The sequence below is a fragment of the Lontra canadensis genome, unplaced genomic scaffold, assembly GCF_010015895.1.
Source record: "Lontra canadensis isolate GAN:19392208 unplaced genomic scaffold, GSC_riverotter_1.0 scaffold28, whole genome shotgun sequence".
Classification (NCBI taxonomy): Eukaryota; Metazoa; Chordata; class Mammalia; order Carnivora; family Mustelidae; genus Lontra; species Lontra canadensis.
This window is the reverse complement of record NW_022631022.1, coordinates 19,397,433-19,414,831: the sequence shown is the minus strand read 5'-3', so window position 1 is coordinate 19,414,831 and position 17,399 is coordinate 19,397,433. Positions and strand designations below refer to the sequence as shown.

At 40.1% G+C, this 17,399-nt stretch overlaps 1 protein-coding gene across 3 annotated transcripts in view; it reads left to right on the top strand.

The window, feature by feature from the left end:
* SIN3A (SIN3 transcription regulator family member A) overlaps nt 1-17,399 on the top strand; it is a 73,003-nt gene that overhangs the window by 13,069 nt on the left and 42,535 nt on the right. For all 3 annotated transcript variants that reach the window (XM_032865101.1, XM_032865098.1, XM_032865100.1), the window contains exons 2-3: nt 9,026-9,247; nt 13,655-13,831. In XM_032865101.1, coding sequence (XP_032720992.1) covers nt 9,026-9,247; nt 13,655-13,831 — 399 coding nt within the window. The remainder of the gene's footprint in view (nt 1-9,025; nt 9,248-13,654; nt 13,832-17,399) is intronic.

The window sequence follows — 17,399 nt, the reverse complement described above, 5'->3', positions numbered from 1 at the left end:
AAAGAGAGAATTTACTTATTTTCATTTTAATGAGATAAACTCATTTTAGCTATTACCATTTATACATCTGAACTATATTATGGGATCTTTAAAAATTTTTATTGATTTATTTGCCAGAGAGAGCACAAGCAGAGGGAGCGGCAGAGGGAGAAGCAGGCTCCCCACTGAGCAGGGATCCCAACAGGGGACTTGATCCCAGGACCTCGGGATCACTACCCAAGCCGAAGACAGACTCCTTTTTTTTTTTTTTTTTTTTTTTAGATTTTATTTATTTATTTGACAGATCACAAGTAGGCAGACAGGCAGGCAGAGAGAGGAAGGGAAGCAGGCTCCCCGCCGAGCAGAGAGCCCGGTGCGGGGCTCCATCCCAGGAGCCGAAGGCAGAGGGTTCAGCCCACTGAGTCACTGAGGTGCCCCCAAAGACAGACTCTTAACTGACTAAGCCACCCAGGCATCCCTATATTATGGGATCTTAATGATCTTAGTTTTCCTGTAGCTTGAAACATTTTGGTATTTCATCATCCTATGAATTATTTCATCATTGCTCATCAGTTATTCCCTATTATGCTAAAAGAGACTAAAATAATAAGAAAAGGGAAGAATGATGGCATTGCCTAGAAGGATAATGCAGTGGTAAAATAAATCACCACTATACATTTCAGTTTTCTTATTGCTTTGCCTGAAGCATTACAGCATCTTCCAAGATGGTGTACAAAAAGTTGGGAGATACCATCTTAAACAATCTGTAAGATATTAGCAGCTGGGGAATCTGAGTGAAAGGTATATGACCATTTTTTATACTATTTTTACAACTTTTTTAAGCTTTCAGGGAACGTATTTGGTAATCTTTCATTTTTTGCCTCCTGTAATAGCAAAGAGAAATAAAAACAGAGGAAAACCCTTCACAGGTATCAGAGGAGCTAGTATACAGACACAGTCCAGCAGACAGCAACCGGCTAGACTGGGGCGATGGTGGTAAAACTGTGCGCCTCTTCGCAGACTGTGTAGTCTTTAGGTGACAATATGATGAATTTTTTCAGAATGAAGAACGTAACATGTACATCATGTATTTTTGAGGGGTGAGTAAGAAATAATGATATCATCCAGGTAGTCGTTCAGCAGGAAGGACTTCAGAATGAAGTGTTTTAACGTGAATCAAAACCATTTCAATTTGCTAAAAGGGTATATGATTGTGTTCTTTCATCTTCTAGGATGTTTATGCACTGAAACTGACTTGTGAGTGGACATTTGCTAAAGGCAGGTGTACAGAAGTGATTGGAAGGAAACAGGATATAGAAATGAAAAAACAACATTGGATAGATCATTCTAATTAGCGTTTATTAGCCTAAAACTGAGAATGCTTGCAGCTGTGGAGCAAAGAAGATGATTGTCCTTGCCAATAAAATTAAGAATTAAATTTTCAAAGTATTGTGTATGGTAATACAAAAAAAAGAAAAAAAAATCCCGAAGTGGTGATAAGTTAGGACTTTACTAGAGATGTATCTGAAATCAGAATTTACAGAATGGCTATGTTCCAACCTCATGTGTGATATTTGGTGACTTGTCAGTTTCATTTTTTTTTTTTATTTTTTTTATTTTTAAAGGTCTTATTTATTTATTTATTTATTAAAAAGATTTTATTTATTGATTTGACAGAGAGAGATCACAAGTAGACAGAGAGTCAGGCAGAGAGAGAGAGAGAGAGAGAAGCAGGCTCCCTGCTGAGCAGAGAGCCCGATACGGGACTCGATCCCAGGACCCTGAGATCATGACCTGAGCCGAAGGCAGTGGCTTAACCCACTGAGCCACCCAGGCGCCCCTTATTTATTTATTTGACAGAGATCACAAGTAGGCAGAGAGGCAGGCAGAGAGAGGGGGGAAGCAGGCTCCGTGCTGAGCAGAGAGCCACATGCAATCCCAGGACCCTGGGATCATGACCTGAGCTTAACCCACTGAGTCACTCAGGCGCCCCTCAGTTGCAATTTTCTGTCCTTGTCATTTCTTCTTCTTACAGATATTTTTGCAACAGACTTTATTCATTACAAGCTACTGGTGATTCATTTTTTTAAAAGATTGTATTGATTTATTTGAGAAGAGAGAATGAGCAGGGAGAGGAGCAGAGGAAGAGGGAGAAGCAGACTCCCTGTTGAGCAGAGAGCCCAATGTGGGGCTCAATCCCAGGACCCTGGGATCATGACCTGAGCCAAAGGCAGAGGCTTAACCCACTGAGCCACCCAGGCACCCCTGTCAGTTGGATTTTAAAGGATATTAACTGTTTTGGGTATTTATATATTCAAAACCAGGGAAGTAGGAAATAAAAATTAGGATTTGCTATTTAAGTTCTTTTTTTTTTAAAGATTTTATTTATTTATTTGACAGAGAGCACAGCAGGGGGAAAGGGAGAGGGAAAAGTAGGTTCCCTGCTAAGAAGGGAGCTCATTGTGGGACTTGATCCCAGGACCCTGGGATTATGACCTGAGCCAAAGGCAGACACTAACCAACTGAGCCACTCAGGTACCCCTATATAAATTCTTTTTAAGAAAATTTATTTATTTTTAGTTTAGAGATGGGGGAGGGATAGACGGACAGGGGGAGAGAGAGAATCTCAAGGAAATTCCCTGCTGAGTGTGGAAGTCAACCTGGGGCTTGATCTCACAACACTAAGATCATGGCCCCAGTTGAAATCAAGAGTCAGACGCTTAACCTACTGAACCACCCAGGCACCTTTTTTTTTTTTTTTAAGATTTATTTATTTAATTTAGAGAGAAAGTGTGTGCACAGGTGCTTGTGTGAATGGCGGGGGGATTAGGCAGAAGGGGCAGAGGGAGAGAAATCCAATCTACTCCATGGAGAGTGGAGCCCAATGCAAGGCTTGATCCCACTACCACTGGGTGATCACAACCTGAGCAGAAATCGGAGTCCAGTGACCAACCGACTGAGACACCTGGATGCACCTAGGCGCCCGTGCTATTTAAATTCTTACTAAAGTTTCTAATAAAGTTGTTTTTCACCCAAATGGTAAATAAGTTTTTCTGATACAGCAAGGGTTCAAGGTAAATCACATGTCATAAAAAAAGCAGTGATGGGGTGCCTGAGTGGCTCATTGGGTTAAGCCTCTGCCTTCCGCTCAGGTCATGATCCCGCTCAGGGTCCTGGGATTAAGCCCCATATCGGGCTCTCAGCTCAGCAGGAAGCCTGCTGTCCCCCTGTCTCTCTTCCTGCCTCTCTGCCTACTTGTGATCTCTCTCTCTCTCTCTCTCTGTCAAATAAATAAATAAAACCTAAAGAAAAAAAAGGCAGTGATATATTTTGAACAAGCATGATGACTGTTCTGAGCTACTTTGGCAAAAATTGTTGTCATACCACAGTATGACATAATCCCACCAAAGCTCACAAGAGGTTTGTACCAAATGGGGTTAGCATTATATTAGGTTTTGGCCAAATAATTCTTTGTTGTGGGGGATTATCCTGTGCATTTTAGGATGTTTGGGAATTCATGAGATGTCAGTTGTACTCCTGTCCCCTAACTGTGACAACCCAAAATGGCTTCTGACATTGACAGATGTGCTGGCGGGGGGTGGGGGGTTGGAGGGGTCTGGCAAACTCTCCTGGTTAAGGCCCACTTCATTAGAAGAATGTAAAACTGATGCAGGGTGCTTGGGTATTATTAGGTCTTATGTTTTAAGAAGAACGGGTTGTTTATTTTGTGGAGCTATTATTTTGTATAAAATGGAAAATTAAATAGATGGCATTTTTTCATTTATTTTGGGATACTTTTCCTTTTCTAGCAGATTTAAATCCAGAAGTGGATTTTTTTTTTTTTTTTAGATTTTTATTTAGGGGCACCTGGGTGGCTTAGTGGTTAAAGCCTCTGCCTTCGGCTCAGGTCATGATCTCAGGGTCCTGGGATCGAGTTCCGCTTCAGGCTCTCTGCTCGGCAGGGAGCCTGCCTCCTCCTCCTCTCTCTCTCTCTGCCTGCCTCTCTGCCTACTTGTGATCTATCAAATAAATAAATAAATAAAAAATCTTAAAAAAAAAGATTTTTATTTAAGAGGGAGTGTGTGTGAGGGCACACGGGTGGGGCAGAGGGAGAGAGAGAGAGAGAGAGGGTCTTAAGCAGACTCAGTGCTGAGTGCAGAGCCTGATGCAGGGCTTGGTCTCACAACTCTGAGATCAGAACCTGAGCTGAAACCAAGAATTAAATGCTTAACTGACTGCGCCACCCAGGTGCCCCTCCAAAAGTGGTTTTTTGGACAGGCTTTGAGGTTGACTGGTGGGCAGTTACACTGGATTGAAGTACATGATTACATTTCAGTATATGCTTTGATAAGAATTTATTTGCTTTTGAAGAGAAGCTTTCCATCTTTCCACAGTATTTATTGATATAAACTGACCATTAAAACTGACATTTTAATATGATTTTATGTGATGCTGACCACCAATAAGAGGACAATTTTGGAGGATTTTTTAAATTATATAAATAAAGGAACTTAAAAATGTGTCTAATTCAGGATAACAGTACAAAATTAAGGGGCACTATAAAGGGTCAACCATAAATTAAATGCATTTCAAAAAGAAAGTTGTATTCTTAAAAGCCTCCATAATAGAGCAATTTAGTTTGTTCATACACTCTCTTACTTTTTTAATTCTGTCATCTCTGTTTAAGCCAGTTTATGGAATTTATTTGTTGCTTATTCCTTACTTTTATAAACAAATAAAGCAGGGCTTGATCTCAAAACCCTGAGATCAGGACCTGAGCTGAGATCAAGTGTCGGATGCTTAACCTACTGAGCCACCCAGGTGCTGCCCCTAATTTGTAAAATTTAATCTAAATGAAAAGATAAGATTTTTGAAAGTTGGATTTTCCGTTTGGATTTTTTTTTTTTAAGATTTTATTTATTTATTTGACAGACAGAGATCACAAGTAGGCAGAGAGGCAGGCAGAGAGAGAGGAAGGGAAGCAGGCTCCCTGCTGAGCAGAGAGCCCGATGCGGGACTCGATCCCAGGACCCTGAGATCATGACCTGAGCCGAAGGCAGCGGCTTCACCCACTGAGCCACCCAGGCGCCCCTTCCGTTTGGATTTTAATAAGCATGGAGAACTGTCTGGATTTCTAAGAGGCCAAATTTTTACTGTAATGAAAGCCATTTTAGGTGTAGAACTAGAAACTTGGTTATTATATTTATCGTTCTGAAAGCGTTAGCTTCTACTTCTGCCCTTCTAAAATTTGTCTGAAATGTGACACAGTGGCTTACTGGTGGTTCTGTCCTATTCCAGAAGACTGCCCTGCAATATCAGAATTATCCTGCTCTGCTTGCTTTATTTGGGAATTATGATTTCTTTGCATGATGATTTGGAGCTATTCCCACTTTTTATTATAACACATGGCCAGATGACTTTTTAAGTGTTCCGCTGCCATTGTTTGTTCACGTTGGTCCTTCTTCACTAATTTCTGTCCCTCAAAGTGCTTCCCCCCCCCCCGTTTCCTTGTTTAAATTCTATCTTCATAGACTAAAATTCTGATAACAGTGTAAGCTCCAAATCTGAAACAGTTGGAGGCCATAGTGGCGGATGAAAATCTGTCAGCTGAAGCAGGGCTTGAAAGTAGCTTTGTGTCTGACTCTTGTGGCTCCATTATTTGGCATTCGAATACTGATAGTCTGGAATTTCACTGACCTCTCTGCAAGCAAGGATACTATTGTCTGTCCAGTATTTCTACTCCAGATTGGTCATGCATTCCAAGGAGAAAGAGTCTAGCTCCTTGCCATGTGACCTTGAACAAGTCACTTAATTTCTTTTGAGTATCACTTTCCCTCTAAATAAAAGTTCTGGGTGTGCCCATCTGACAGGACTCTTGGGAGGAGCACATTGACTTAACAGCAGTCATTTTTGGAAGACTTTGTTGTGGGGCAGGAAATCTGTCCTGTTCAGTACTGGTCTCCTGCATAAAGCACAGGGTCTGGCATGTGTAGATTCTTGGGAGTTATTTGTGGAGTAAATGAATTGTCAAAGGCTGTAAATGGCTTGTTATCACCTGTACGTCCAAAGTTACTGTAATATTTTAATCTCATCCTGTGTACCCCCATGCCCTAATTCATTTCCGATTTTCAGGATATAACCAAACATTTACCTTCTCTGTAGAGTTTTTTTCCAGTATACACATTTCTACTTCTTACCAAATTTATAGTACTGACTTGTACCGCTCATGACCTGGTTTATATTGTTAGCCCTTCTTCCCAACATTTTATTAAGAACAATTTCAGGGGTGCCTGGGTAGCGCAGTGGGTTAAAGCCTCTGCCTTCATCTCGGGTCATGATCCCAGGGCCCTGGGATCGAGCCCCTCATTGGGCTCTCTGCTCAGCCGGGAGCCTGCTTCCCCTCCCTTCTCTCTGCCTGCCTCTCTGCCTACTTGTGAGCTCTCTCTGTCAAATAAATAAATAAAATCTTAAGAAAAAAAAAAACAATTTCAGATACACAGCAAAGTTGGTAGAATTTTACAGTGAATACTCCTATGCACACTAGATTTTACATTACCATTTTATAGTACTTGCTTTGTCATATATCCGTTCTTCCATCTACTAATTCAGACTAATTTCTCAATGTATTTCAAAGTAAATTTCAAACATTAGTACACTTTCACTTAAGTACTTGAGCATGCGTATCCTTATCCAGAGTTCAGTATTTGTTTATAGGTTTTTCCTTCTGATGATGCAAAATTTACAATGAGAAGCACAAAGCTAAAGAATACATTCTGTGTGAGTGTTGAAATCACACTATATATATTCTGTAGCTTGTTCTTTTCACTTAATCGTATGTTTTGGAGGGCTTTCTTTATAGAGGAACCCCAGTCTTTCTAATTGCTACATAGTTTACCCAATATGGATGTATTAAGTTCATTCAGTTATGGATAGACATTAGATTTTTCATACTTTGTTGCAGTAAATATACTTGGCAGATGTATAGGATAGACACCTGGAAGTGGAATTGCTGTGTGAAAGGGTATGACCATTTTAACTTTAAAAATTTAATGGAGGGGCACCTGGGTGGCTCAGGGGGTTAAAGCCTCTGCCTTCAGCTCGGGTCATGATCCTAGGGTCCTGGGATCGAGCCCCGTGTTGGGCTTTCTGCTCGGCAGGGAGCTTGCTTCCCCACCCCCCGCCTGCCTCTCTGCCTACTTGTGATTTCGGTTTGTCAAAGAAACAAATAAAATCTTTAAAAATTTAATGGATACTATAAGTTGCCAACCCATAGTCTCTGCCAGTTAAAACTTCTACTAGTAGTATTTCCGTATACCCTCACCCACACTCAGTATCATCATTCTCTTTTCATTTCTGCCTGTTGCTTTTGGGTAAGTGTCATGTTACTTTATATTTCTTTGATTACTAGTGAGGCTGTATATGGTCTTCCCAAATAGTTTTTAAGCTTTTATAGGACACCTGCCTCCTTCATTTCTGCTCCCTGAATATTTGCTCATTTAAAGAGTGAATGCTGCCAAGCCTTCCTGCTTTTGTTGGGTTGAGCCTGAAAGGATGAATGAGCTAAGTGTGGGAGAGATCAAAGAAAGCTCAAGTTGCTCAGTGCGTGTGTGTCTTAAATAAGTAAAGGGACTCTTCTCCCTTTATTTCTTACCCTGTGAGAGGTAGGTGATACTGAGGTGATTAAGAATTCAGGCTCAAGGGGCTCCTGGGTGGCTCAGTGGGTTAAAGCCTCTGCCTTCGGCTCAAGTCATGATCCCAGTGTCCTGGGATCGAGCCCCGAATCGGGCTCTCTGCTCAGCAGGGAGCCTGCTTCCTCCTCTCTCTCTGCCGGCCTCTCTGCCTCCTTGTGATCTCTCTCTCTGTCAAATAAATAAATAAAATCTTAAAAAAAAAATTCAGGCTCTGGAGGTAGATTTGGTGAATTTATATTCCATCTTTACCTGTTAGCTCTGCAGCCAAAACTGGAATATCAATTCACCAAATTCACCTGTTCACCAAATAAAATTCGCCTGTTAGCTGTGCAGCATTGGGCAGTTTACTTAGTCATTATGTTTGTTTCCTCACTTATAAAATAGAGAATAACAGCACCTTGCTCATAGGGTTGTTGTGGGGATTATAGTAATATTTTATAAATTGTGTAGAATGGTGTTTAGGAGTCATTATATGCTAATTATTACTATATTAATAATTACTCTCATTCTTTCCCTTCTGCATGGTCAGTATTTGAGTGTGTGAAGTGGTAGGACTGTGGGGAATGCAAAGTTGTAGAGAACCCTACCTTGAAGAAGCTTTGGCTGTTGGAAAAGCCCCAAAAAGACCAGACTGGATTCCTAGTCTGAATATTACTAGACTTTTTGCATCTTGCCTCCACAGAGGAATATTATTAAGAAGGGATTCTGGAATCTCCTTAGTGTTAAGGAATGTTAGAGTCGGAAGTAACCTAAAGATGATCTTTTCCAACCTGTCATTTTATAGTTGGAGAAACAAACTCATGGAATGAGGAAGTTGTTGAAATGTACATAGCTCTTTAAATTGGCAAGACTAGACATTGTCCTCTTACTCTTGGCCTACTGCTCTTTTATGATTGTATTTAATTGTTGCAACTATTCATGTTTTAAAAATTAGACCACAGTTATAGTACTAGGTTTTGAGAGGAATTAGAAAGAAGCATTTGAATGTTTTTGTAGCTTGTGAATATGTCATTGATGTTAGGAGTGGTGGCATTTGAGGAGAAAACTAGAGAATAAAGAAAAGAAAGGTACATTTTCATGTTTTTAAATTGGAGGTTATTTTTTGACTCTGTAATCCCAAGTTAATTCAGAATGTGTTATTTAAACTTCTGTCTTTGAGTTGTGATAAAGCCATCCACTGTGGGAGCTGTGTGTGCAAGCATGCACCTAAACTAGCCAGTGATCATCTCCAGGATGAAGTCAGTAGTTGGTTTTGGGAATTGAGCTTTTAATAAATTTGGGTGCCCAGTCCTCTGTTGTACACATCACATTGGTGTGTGAACTGGTTTGCATGTCGGTGCTTTTGGTTTCTGCAGGTTTTGTGGTGCATCCCTGAGCATGAGCGCAGAATGAAGCGACGTTTGGATGACCAGGAGTCACCGGTGTATGCGGCCCAGCAGCGTCGGATCCCTGGTAGCACAGAGGCTTTTCCTCACCAGCACCGGGTGCTTGCCCCTGCCCCTCCTGTGTATGAAGCAGTGTCCGAGACCATGCAGTCAGCCACGGGAATTCAGTACTCCGTGACACCCAGCTATCAGGTGAGCTGGAGCGCAGCGGGGGACTTAGTGTATGGGAGGAGCATTGGTGATTTCGTCCAATGAAAAAAATATTGGATTAAGCACCCAGTTAGATACAAAATTACGTCTATGGGATATTTGTAAGTAAGATACAGCGAATAACAAAAACAGCGTATACTTGGGTACTCACCACACAGGTTTTTAATTTTTTATTATTTTTTAGTTATTTCTATTTTTTAAATGTTTTTAAGTAATCCCTACACTCTGTGTGGGACTCAGACTCATAACCCCAAGATCAAGAGTTGCATACTCCACCGACTGAGCTAACCAGGTGCCCCTTAAAGATTTTATTTAAGTAATCTCCACACCCACCTTGGGACGCAAACTTTCAACCCTGAGATCAAGAGTCACATGCTCTGCCCACTGAGCCAGGCAGGCACCCTTATATTTTTTTCTTTAACTCACTTTTTTTCACTCAGTGCGGTTCCCAAGACTTACCCATATTTTTGTGTGTAAATATTTGAGTCATTTTCACTCTTTAGTGAATTACATGACTATATCCTATCTACTTACCCATTTTTTCTTTTGCTGGACTCTCAGGCTATTACCAGATTTTTACTGTTGTAATGGTGCTGTGTGACTGTCTCGCCTAGTGCAGTGGTGCTCACGGTGGCAATCCGTGACAAGATAACCTTGCACCAGAATTTAAAGCAATGTACTACTTTTTTTTATTTAAAAAGAAGTCTGGCCATGGGGAAACAAAGGCAGCTAAATTAAATAGCGTGCTTATTATTAAGTGAAGCAATTGGTTGACATCCAGGTGTAAACTCCTTATCTTATTGCAGACCACTCAACAGGTTTGAGGGTATATGAGGAAGAGTTTTAGCATTCCACGTCCTGACCAGTGCTGATCTTTCATCTCTTATCTGTTTACTGTTTTGTAGAAATGGAAGAAATTTGTTTTTTGCCCTTTTTAATTGTGAAAGTAAATATCACCATGTTTTTTTTTTTTTAAATGATCCAAGATGACTTCTTTCTCTGCCCCTTCAGACTTTAACCCATTCGTGATTTCTTAGGTTACCTATATTCACCTGCCTACCTACACTTCTCTTTTTATGTGATATGAATGATATATACTGTTCTGCTCTTTGTTCTTTTCACTTAATATATAGTGGACAGCTTTGCACTTGAATACATATGTATAGATCTAGGTAATTTTTAAGAAATCACTACATTTTTAATATTCCAATCTAGGTCATTCTGAATCATAATTTATTTACCTGGTCTGGAGAGACCTTCTTCAACCTAACTCGTTAGTGACTTTTAAAAAGTTCTGGCTGTTAGTGGAAACATAAATTAGTTTAACCTTTTTTTTTGTTTCTTTTTTTTTTTGAGAGTTTATAATTTTTAATTTAAATTCAAATTAGTTATCACATTGTGTGTTTTTATTTTTATATATATATTTTTTATTTTTTCAGCGTAAGAGTATTCATTATATTTGCACCACACCCAGTGCTCCATGCAATCCGTGCTCTCTCTAATACCCACCACCTGGATCCCCAACCTCCCCCCCCCCCGCCCTTTCAAAATCTTTTTTTTTTTTTTTTTAATATATTTTATTTATTTTTTTGACAGAGATCACAAGTAGGCAGAGAGGCAGGCAGAAAGGGGAAGCAAGCTCCCCACAGAGCAGAGAGCCTGATGCGGGCTCCCAGAACCCCGGGATCATGACCTGAGCCAAAGGCAGAGGCCTAACCCACTGAGCCACTCAGGCGCCCCTAGTGTAACCTTTCTGGAAAGCAGTTTGACACTTGTGGCAGATTCTTTAATTACTTTTTGATCTAGCAATTCTATAACTTCATAAATTTCTCAGAATTTATTATAAGAAAAACAAAGAAGAGGGAAATCCAGGTGAAGTAGGAAATGGTGATTCTTTAGGTGTCATTCTTTCTCAGGGATCCCCCTTGAAGTAATACCATGCCCTCCTTTGGGACTGAGGGCTGCAGTCAGAGGACTGTTGCAGATTGAACCTTTAAGTTAGATCTTGGAAGAAAGAAAGGCAGTTTTCCTTGGGCGATTACTTGTATCTGAACAGATTGATGACTCTTTCCTGTACTTGGGATAGTTGCATCTATTCATACACTAGAAACTATAATGTGCTCACGTAAAACCAGTCATCTCAAGTATGTATAAGTTCCAATTAAGCCTTTTAAAAAACTGTTCAAAACATACATGTTGGAATATAGAAGCTCAGAATAATAATCCTTCTTGCTAGAGATATATTATAGCTTTCAGAATTGTCTAGTTTCTTTTTACTCCTAATGTGTAACTATACTTTGTGTGGATTTGTAAGTAGTTGTCTATTTCCCATTCTCCCCTCTATCCAGGGGAATCTTTTTTTTTTTTTTTTAAGATTTTATTTATTTATTTGACAGAGACAGAGACCACAGGTAGGCAGAGAGGCAGGCAGAGAGAGGAAGGGAAGCAGGCTCCCTGCCGAGCAGAGAACCCAGTGTGGGGCTTGATCTCAGGACCCTGGACTCCTGACCTGAGCTGAAGGCAGAGGCTTTAACCCACTGAGCCACCAGGTGCTCCATGTCCAGGGGGATCTTTATAAATTTGTGGGGACTTGAAAAAAAATTAATCTTCTCTTACATTGTTGTATACAACTTCCACTGCTTAGATTAAGTTTCATGTTGTTTCGTCTCCTTATTTTGGAGAGTGCAAATCAAGGATATTGTCCTTAGTTGTCTTCTGTGATGATTAACAATTCTGAAATAGGAAATAAAAAAAGCTTTGGAAATTTTACGTAGCATTTTTGCAATAGAAACGGAAGGAAAGGAGCTTGTGCTTTATTTCACTCTAAGCTTATAAGAGGATGAGAGAAAGAGTAGAAAATAATTATGTCTGAGACCAAACCACTTACAGTTTGGAAGAAAGTTTTGTTTAGCAGATCAGGATAAGCAAAATAAACAAATGGGGATAGAAGTAGAAAATAAGGGGAAGCAAAATAAACAAAGCAAAATAAAAATCTTCTCTAATCCCATTATCACAAGATAAAAGGCTAACATTTTGCTATTTATTGTCATCCAAGGTTTAAAATCTTTTTATTGATTTATAGATACTGCTTTGTAATGTGCTTTTCTAAAGAAATGTTTAAAAGTTTAAATCTGTATGCAACACATGAATACATTCAATTTATAGATTATGAACATTTTATAATGTTAAGATATGTATCTGTATCAGTGCTCTTCTAAGTGTGGTCCACAGATGGCTGATGTATATATTTTCTTATTAGTCTATAATGACATGTGTATAGAAATTGAGGATATTTAGGGACGCCTGGGTGGCTCAGTTGGTTAAGCCGCTGCCTTTGGCTCAGGTCATGATCCTGGGGTCCTGGGATCGAGTCCCGCGTCGGGCTCCTTGCTCGACGGGGAGCCTGCTTTCTCCTCTCTCTCTGCCTGCCTCTCTACCTGCTTGTGTGTACTCTCTCTCTCTGACAAATAAATAAAATCTTTAAAAAAAAAAAAAGAAATTGAGAATATTTAGACACAGCAATTTGGACATAGTAATTTTGTAATATATCTGTAAAATGTGGGAATGGAAATTATGGGCTTATGTATTTTTCATTTTACTTCTGTAGTAATTCATTTTTATTGTATTTTATAAAAGTAGTGGCCCATGATGGATTGGAATTTAAGAAAAGAAAAAAACAGGTCCTTTGCCATAGATAGTTTGGCAAGTATTGAGCCATATAATTTTAATAGTGGCAGAGAACTCTGTTGTAATATGGGTGATTTCATTTCACCAGTTCCCTTTTATGGGAAATTTGGGCTACTAATTACTGACAGTCCCTGACTTAGGATAGTTTGACTTCCAATTTTTCACCTTTATGATAATGTGAAAGTGATACACAGTAGAAACCATACATGGAATTTTGAATCTGGACCTTTTCTTAGGCTAGCAATACAGAAGTACTTTACTCTTCTGGTGCTGGGTGGTGGCAGCCTCAGCTCCTGGTCCTGCATGCGATCATAAGGGTAAATAACTGAGACCCTTATGCCATTCCAATTTTTCTCTCAGTATACTAGTCGACACATTCTATGAGATACTCAGCACTTTCATATAAAATAGGCTTTGTACGAGATGATTTTGCCCAACTGTGGCTACTGTAAGTATACTAAGCACAGTTAAGGTAGGCTAAGCTGAGCTATGATTTTCCATAGGGTAGCTGTATTAAATGCATTTTCGACGTCAGATATTTTTAGCCTAAAATGGGTTTATTGGGATGTAACACCATTGTAAGCCAAGGAAGATCTGTAGTTCTCTGTGTGTGTGTAAAGATATACATGCACATCTATTAGATGCATCTGGGGAAGAACGCAAAAGCCTTGAAGTTTCTTGTCTGCATTTTGTCTTCCTCAGGTGTCCGCAGTACCGCAGAGCTCTGGCAGTCACGGGCCCACCATCGCGGCAGTTCATAGCAGTCATCATCACCCAGCCGCTGTGCAGCCCCATGGAGGCCAGGTGGTTCAGAGTCATGCTCATCCCGCCCCACCAGTTGCACCAGTACAGGGACAACAGCAATTTCAGAGGCTTAAGGTGATCTTCAGCACTTCTTCTTCCATTAAAAAGTTTTCTCTCTCAGCAGGAAGCATCGGCTTCAGCCTATTATTAGTGGCATTATAACTTATTATTTTAAATTTTATTTATTTATTTGACAGAGGGAGAGAGAACACGAGGAGGGGGAATGGGAGAGGGAGAAGCAGGCTTCCCGCCGAGCAGGGAGCCCGCGGCGGGGCTCAGTCCCAGGACCCTGGGATCATGACCTGCGTCGAAGGCTGAGCTACCCAGGCGCCCTGGCATTATAACTTTTAACATGCTAGCTAGACTAGGGATTGAATCACAAGGAGTTTTACTTTGTTTTTGTTTTGAAACCTACTTAGATTTCCCATCTTACCATCAGTGCCTTATCCAGAGTATTAAATTTAAGAAATGTTTTTGGAATGTATAAATGCATGGTACTGAAATGTGTCAGGATACAGGGACTGTTTTCATACGAAATAAACAAAGTCCATTTTTTGGGGATACCTCCTTTTGAACTCTCAGTTCTTAGCGTGGCAGAAGGTTTTCTTGAGCGTCCACATGGTTGGCTACGGTCCTGTACAGTAACTGGGTCCAGTATTACCTTACGATTTAATCTTTTTATCCCTGCTTAAAAATAGCTGAATGGGCTGGCATCTTCAAGTCCATCCTTAGTAAAACACATGCTCCTTTTTTGGGAACCTTTATAAAGATTGGGGAAGACTATAATTGTGAATGAAGTGTCAGTGTTTTCATCTGTTCTGCTGAGTATGTGCTGTAGGTTTTCAGTGCTTTTGAAATTCATGAGGCATCTGTGGAAAAGTAGAGCTTGTGTTCCCAGCTAACCCTCTCTCTGCTTACTTGAGTGTTACTTTTCAAAATAAGTGATTGTTGCAGTAAGTGTTCCAGATTTCAGGTTTTTAAATTTTACATTTATATAAAATTTCAAATCAAAGACAAGAAATATAAATTAAAGAACCGTAAAGAAATGGGATGTTGGGTCTTAATTTGGTCCTGTCGGCCTAATTAAATAGTTTGCAGGTAGGAGCGAACGGTATACCCTTGAAGGACAAATCCATGTGTAGCAAACCTTCTGTTTTCCTTGATGCTTAATCTAGTTCTCCCTGATCCTGTCCGCATTGGTTGGGTTCTCAGGAACTTGTTTAATTTTGGCCTAAGGAAACTAAATGCTACATAAATATAAAGCATACCAACGCTAAGCTTTATAGAGGGATTTTGTAAAATTTATTTTGTCTATGTTAAGTAATTAAGAGTTGACTATACTTTAAAAAAAATTGACTATAAGTAAGCATAGCCTTTAAAGAGAATAGAAATTATTTTGCCCTGCAACTTCACTCTGGGCTCTGTCTTTGGGAAAACTTGTGTAAGCTATCTTGATGTTTTTCTTAAAACATTTTGCCTGTCTGCTCACAGAGTGGTGGCTGTGTACCAAACTGTATCAGTGCCATGAACTTAGCACTTCGCAAAGTCCTGAAAATACTTTTTTAAGTTGTTTTGGTATGACTTAATTCATATTAATACTGTATTCAGCAGTTAATTAATACCTTAATGATGCCAAAGAGCTTCTAAACTTGCTGTTAAACTAACAAAAATGTGTATTTGTATAGGCTTTTTCAGCCAGTCCTATCAAAGCACAGCACCTGCTCCTCTCCTTCACTTAGGTATAAGTATACAGTTGTCCTTTGTGTGTTTACAGAAATTGTCAAGGAAGCAAGAAAGGGTTCTGGAATTGGGGTTTTAGAGTGAGTCACAGGTGGAGTCCGTTGCTCTGTCCTTCTGTTCTCACTCTTGTATATGATTCCTGGATGCGGTGACGTGAATTCCTGTTCTGATGAGGAGGGGTAAAATGCTTTCTTGTGCCTCCATTGTAACTTCAGTTTTCCCACACTGCCTGCCATTTTTGGATCAGTCTTAGAATGCTTTACAAGCATTGGAATCAACTTCAATAAACCATTTATATTCTATAATAAGGAAGTGTTCAGTGAAAATACATAGGTTATTTCAAGAATCAGCATTGTCTATACTTTCTTTTTTGTCTTTGGCAGATTGATGACAAGGAAATTTGGATAATTTCAGTGTTTGGTGTGATCTGGCTACTTGTTGAATGCTAGTAGCATAGATATTTGGCACATCTTGAGCGAGTTCTCTTTACAGTTGTTCGTGTATGTTTCCCCAACAAGATTGTGAACCCTAAGAGGTTAGGGACCTCAATAATAAATGCCTGTTGAAGTGAACCAAGAAAATACATCAGCAGACTCAGGGCCTCCCCAAGTGTTTCCCTAGACCTGTAGCTTCAGAAGGACCAGCTCCAAGTTGTTTTCTTCTAAGTTGTGGTTCTTAGAGCTGCATACATGCTTTTATAAAGAGTTGAGCTATACTTTAGGTAATGAGAGAATCTCCTCACTATGTTTACATACAAATAGTATGTTTGTTTGTTTATTTGTTTATTGGAGTGGAGGGGCAGAGGGAGAATCTTTTTTTCTTTTTTCTTTTTTTTTTTAAGATTTATTTATTTGACAGAGAGAGAGATGCCAAGTAGGCAGAGAGGCAGAGAGAGGTGGGGGGAAGCAGGCTCCCTGCTGAGCAGAGAGGCCGATGCGGGGCTCGATCCCAGGACCCTGAGATCATGACCTGAGCTGAAAGCAGAGGCGTAACCCACTGAGCCACCCAGGTGCCTGGGAGAGAGACTCTTAAGCAGGCTCCATGCCCAGCACAGAGTCTGACATGGGGCTCGATCTCACAATCCTGAGATCATGGCCTGAGCCAAAATTAAGAGTCAGGCTGAGCCACCCAGGCCCCCAGATAGTTCATGTATAATGTGGTTGTCATGCTGGGTGTTTTTTAAGCATAGTGTTATTTTATAACTAATTTAAATAGCAGTTCACCACGACCAGTACCTTTTTTTCTCTAGACTTGAATGCATCACATAATTTCTTTGACTCAGGCATCTGCATTTTTTCTCTCAGTAGTAATTATTATACGGTAGCATGCTTACTTTTTTATTCAAAATTTTGTGGCCCCCCTTTTTTTTATTTTAAATTTTAAAAATTTTTAAATTTTTTATTTTATTTTTTAAAAAGATTGTATTTATTTATTTGACAGAGAGAGAGAGAGATCACAAGTAGGCAGAGAGGCAGGTGGGGGGTGGGGAGCAGGCTTCCTGCAGAGCAGAGAGCCTGACGAGGGGCTTGATCCCAGGACCCTGAGATCATGACCTGAGCCGAAGGCAGAGGCTTATTCCACTGAGCCACCCAGGCGCCCCTATTTTTTAAAATTTTTAAAAAAGATATTTATTTATTTATTTGACAGAGAGAGACACAGCAAGAGAGGGAACACAAGCAGGGGGAGTGGGAGGGGGAGAAGCAGACTCCCTGATGAGCAGGGAGCCCGATGTCAATGTTGAACTCGATCCCAGGACCCTGGGATTATGACCCGAGCCGAAGGCAGACGCTTAACGACTGAGCCACCCAGGTGCCCCAATTTTGTGGCTTTTTTTGGACAATTCCTCCTTTGTCACATGGTTGTGAATACTATTCTTAAATATCTTCCAAAGTCTTTGTTTCTT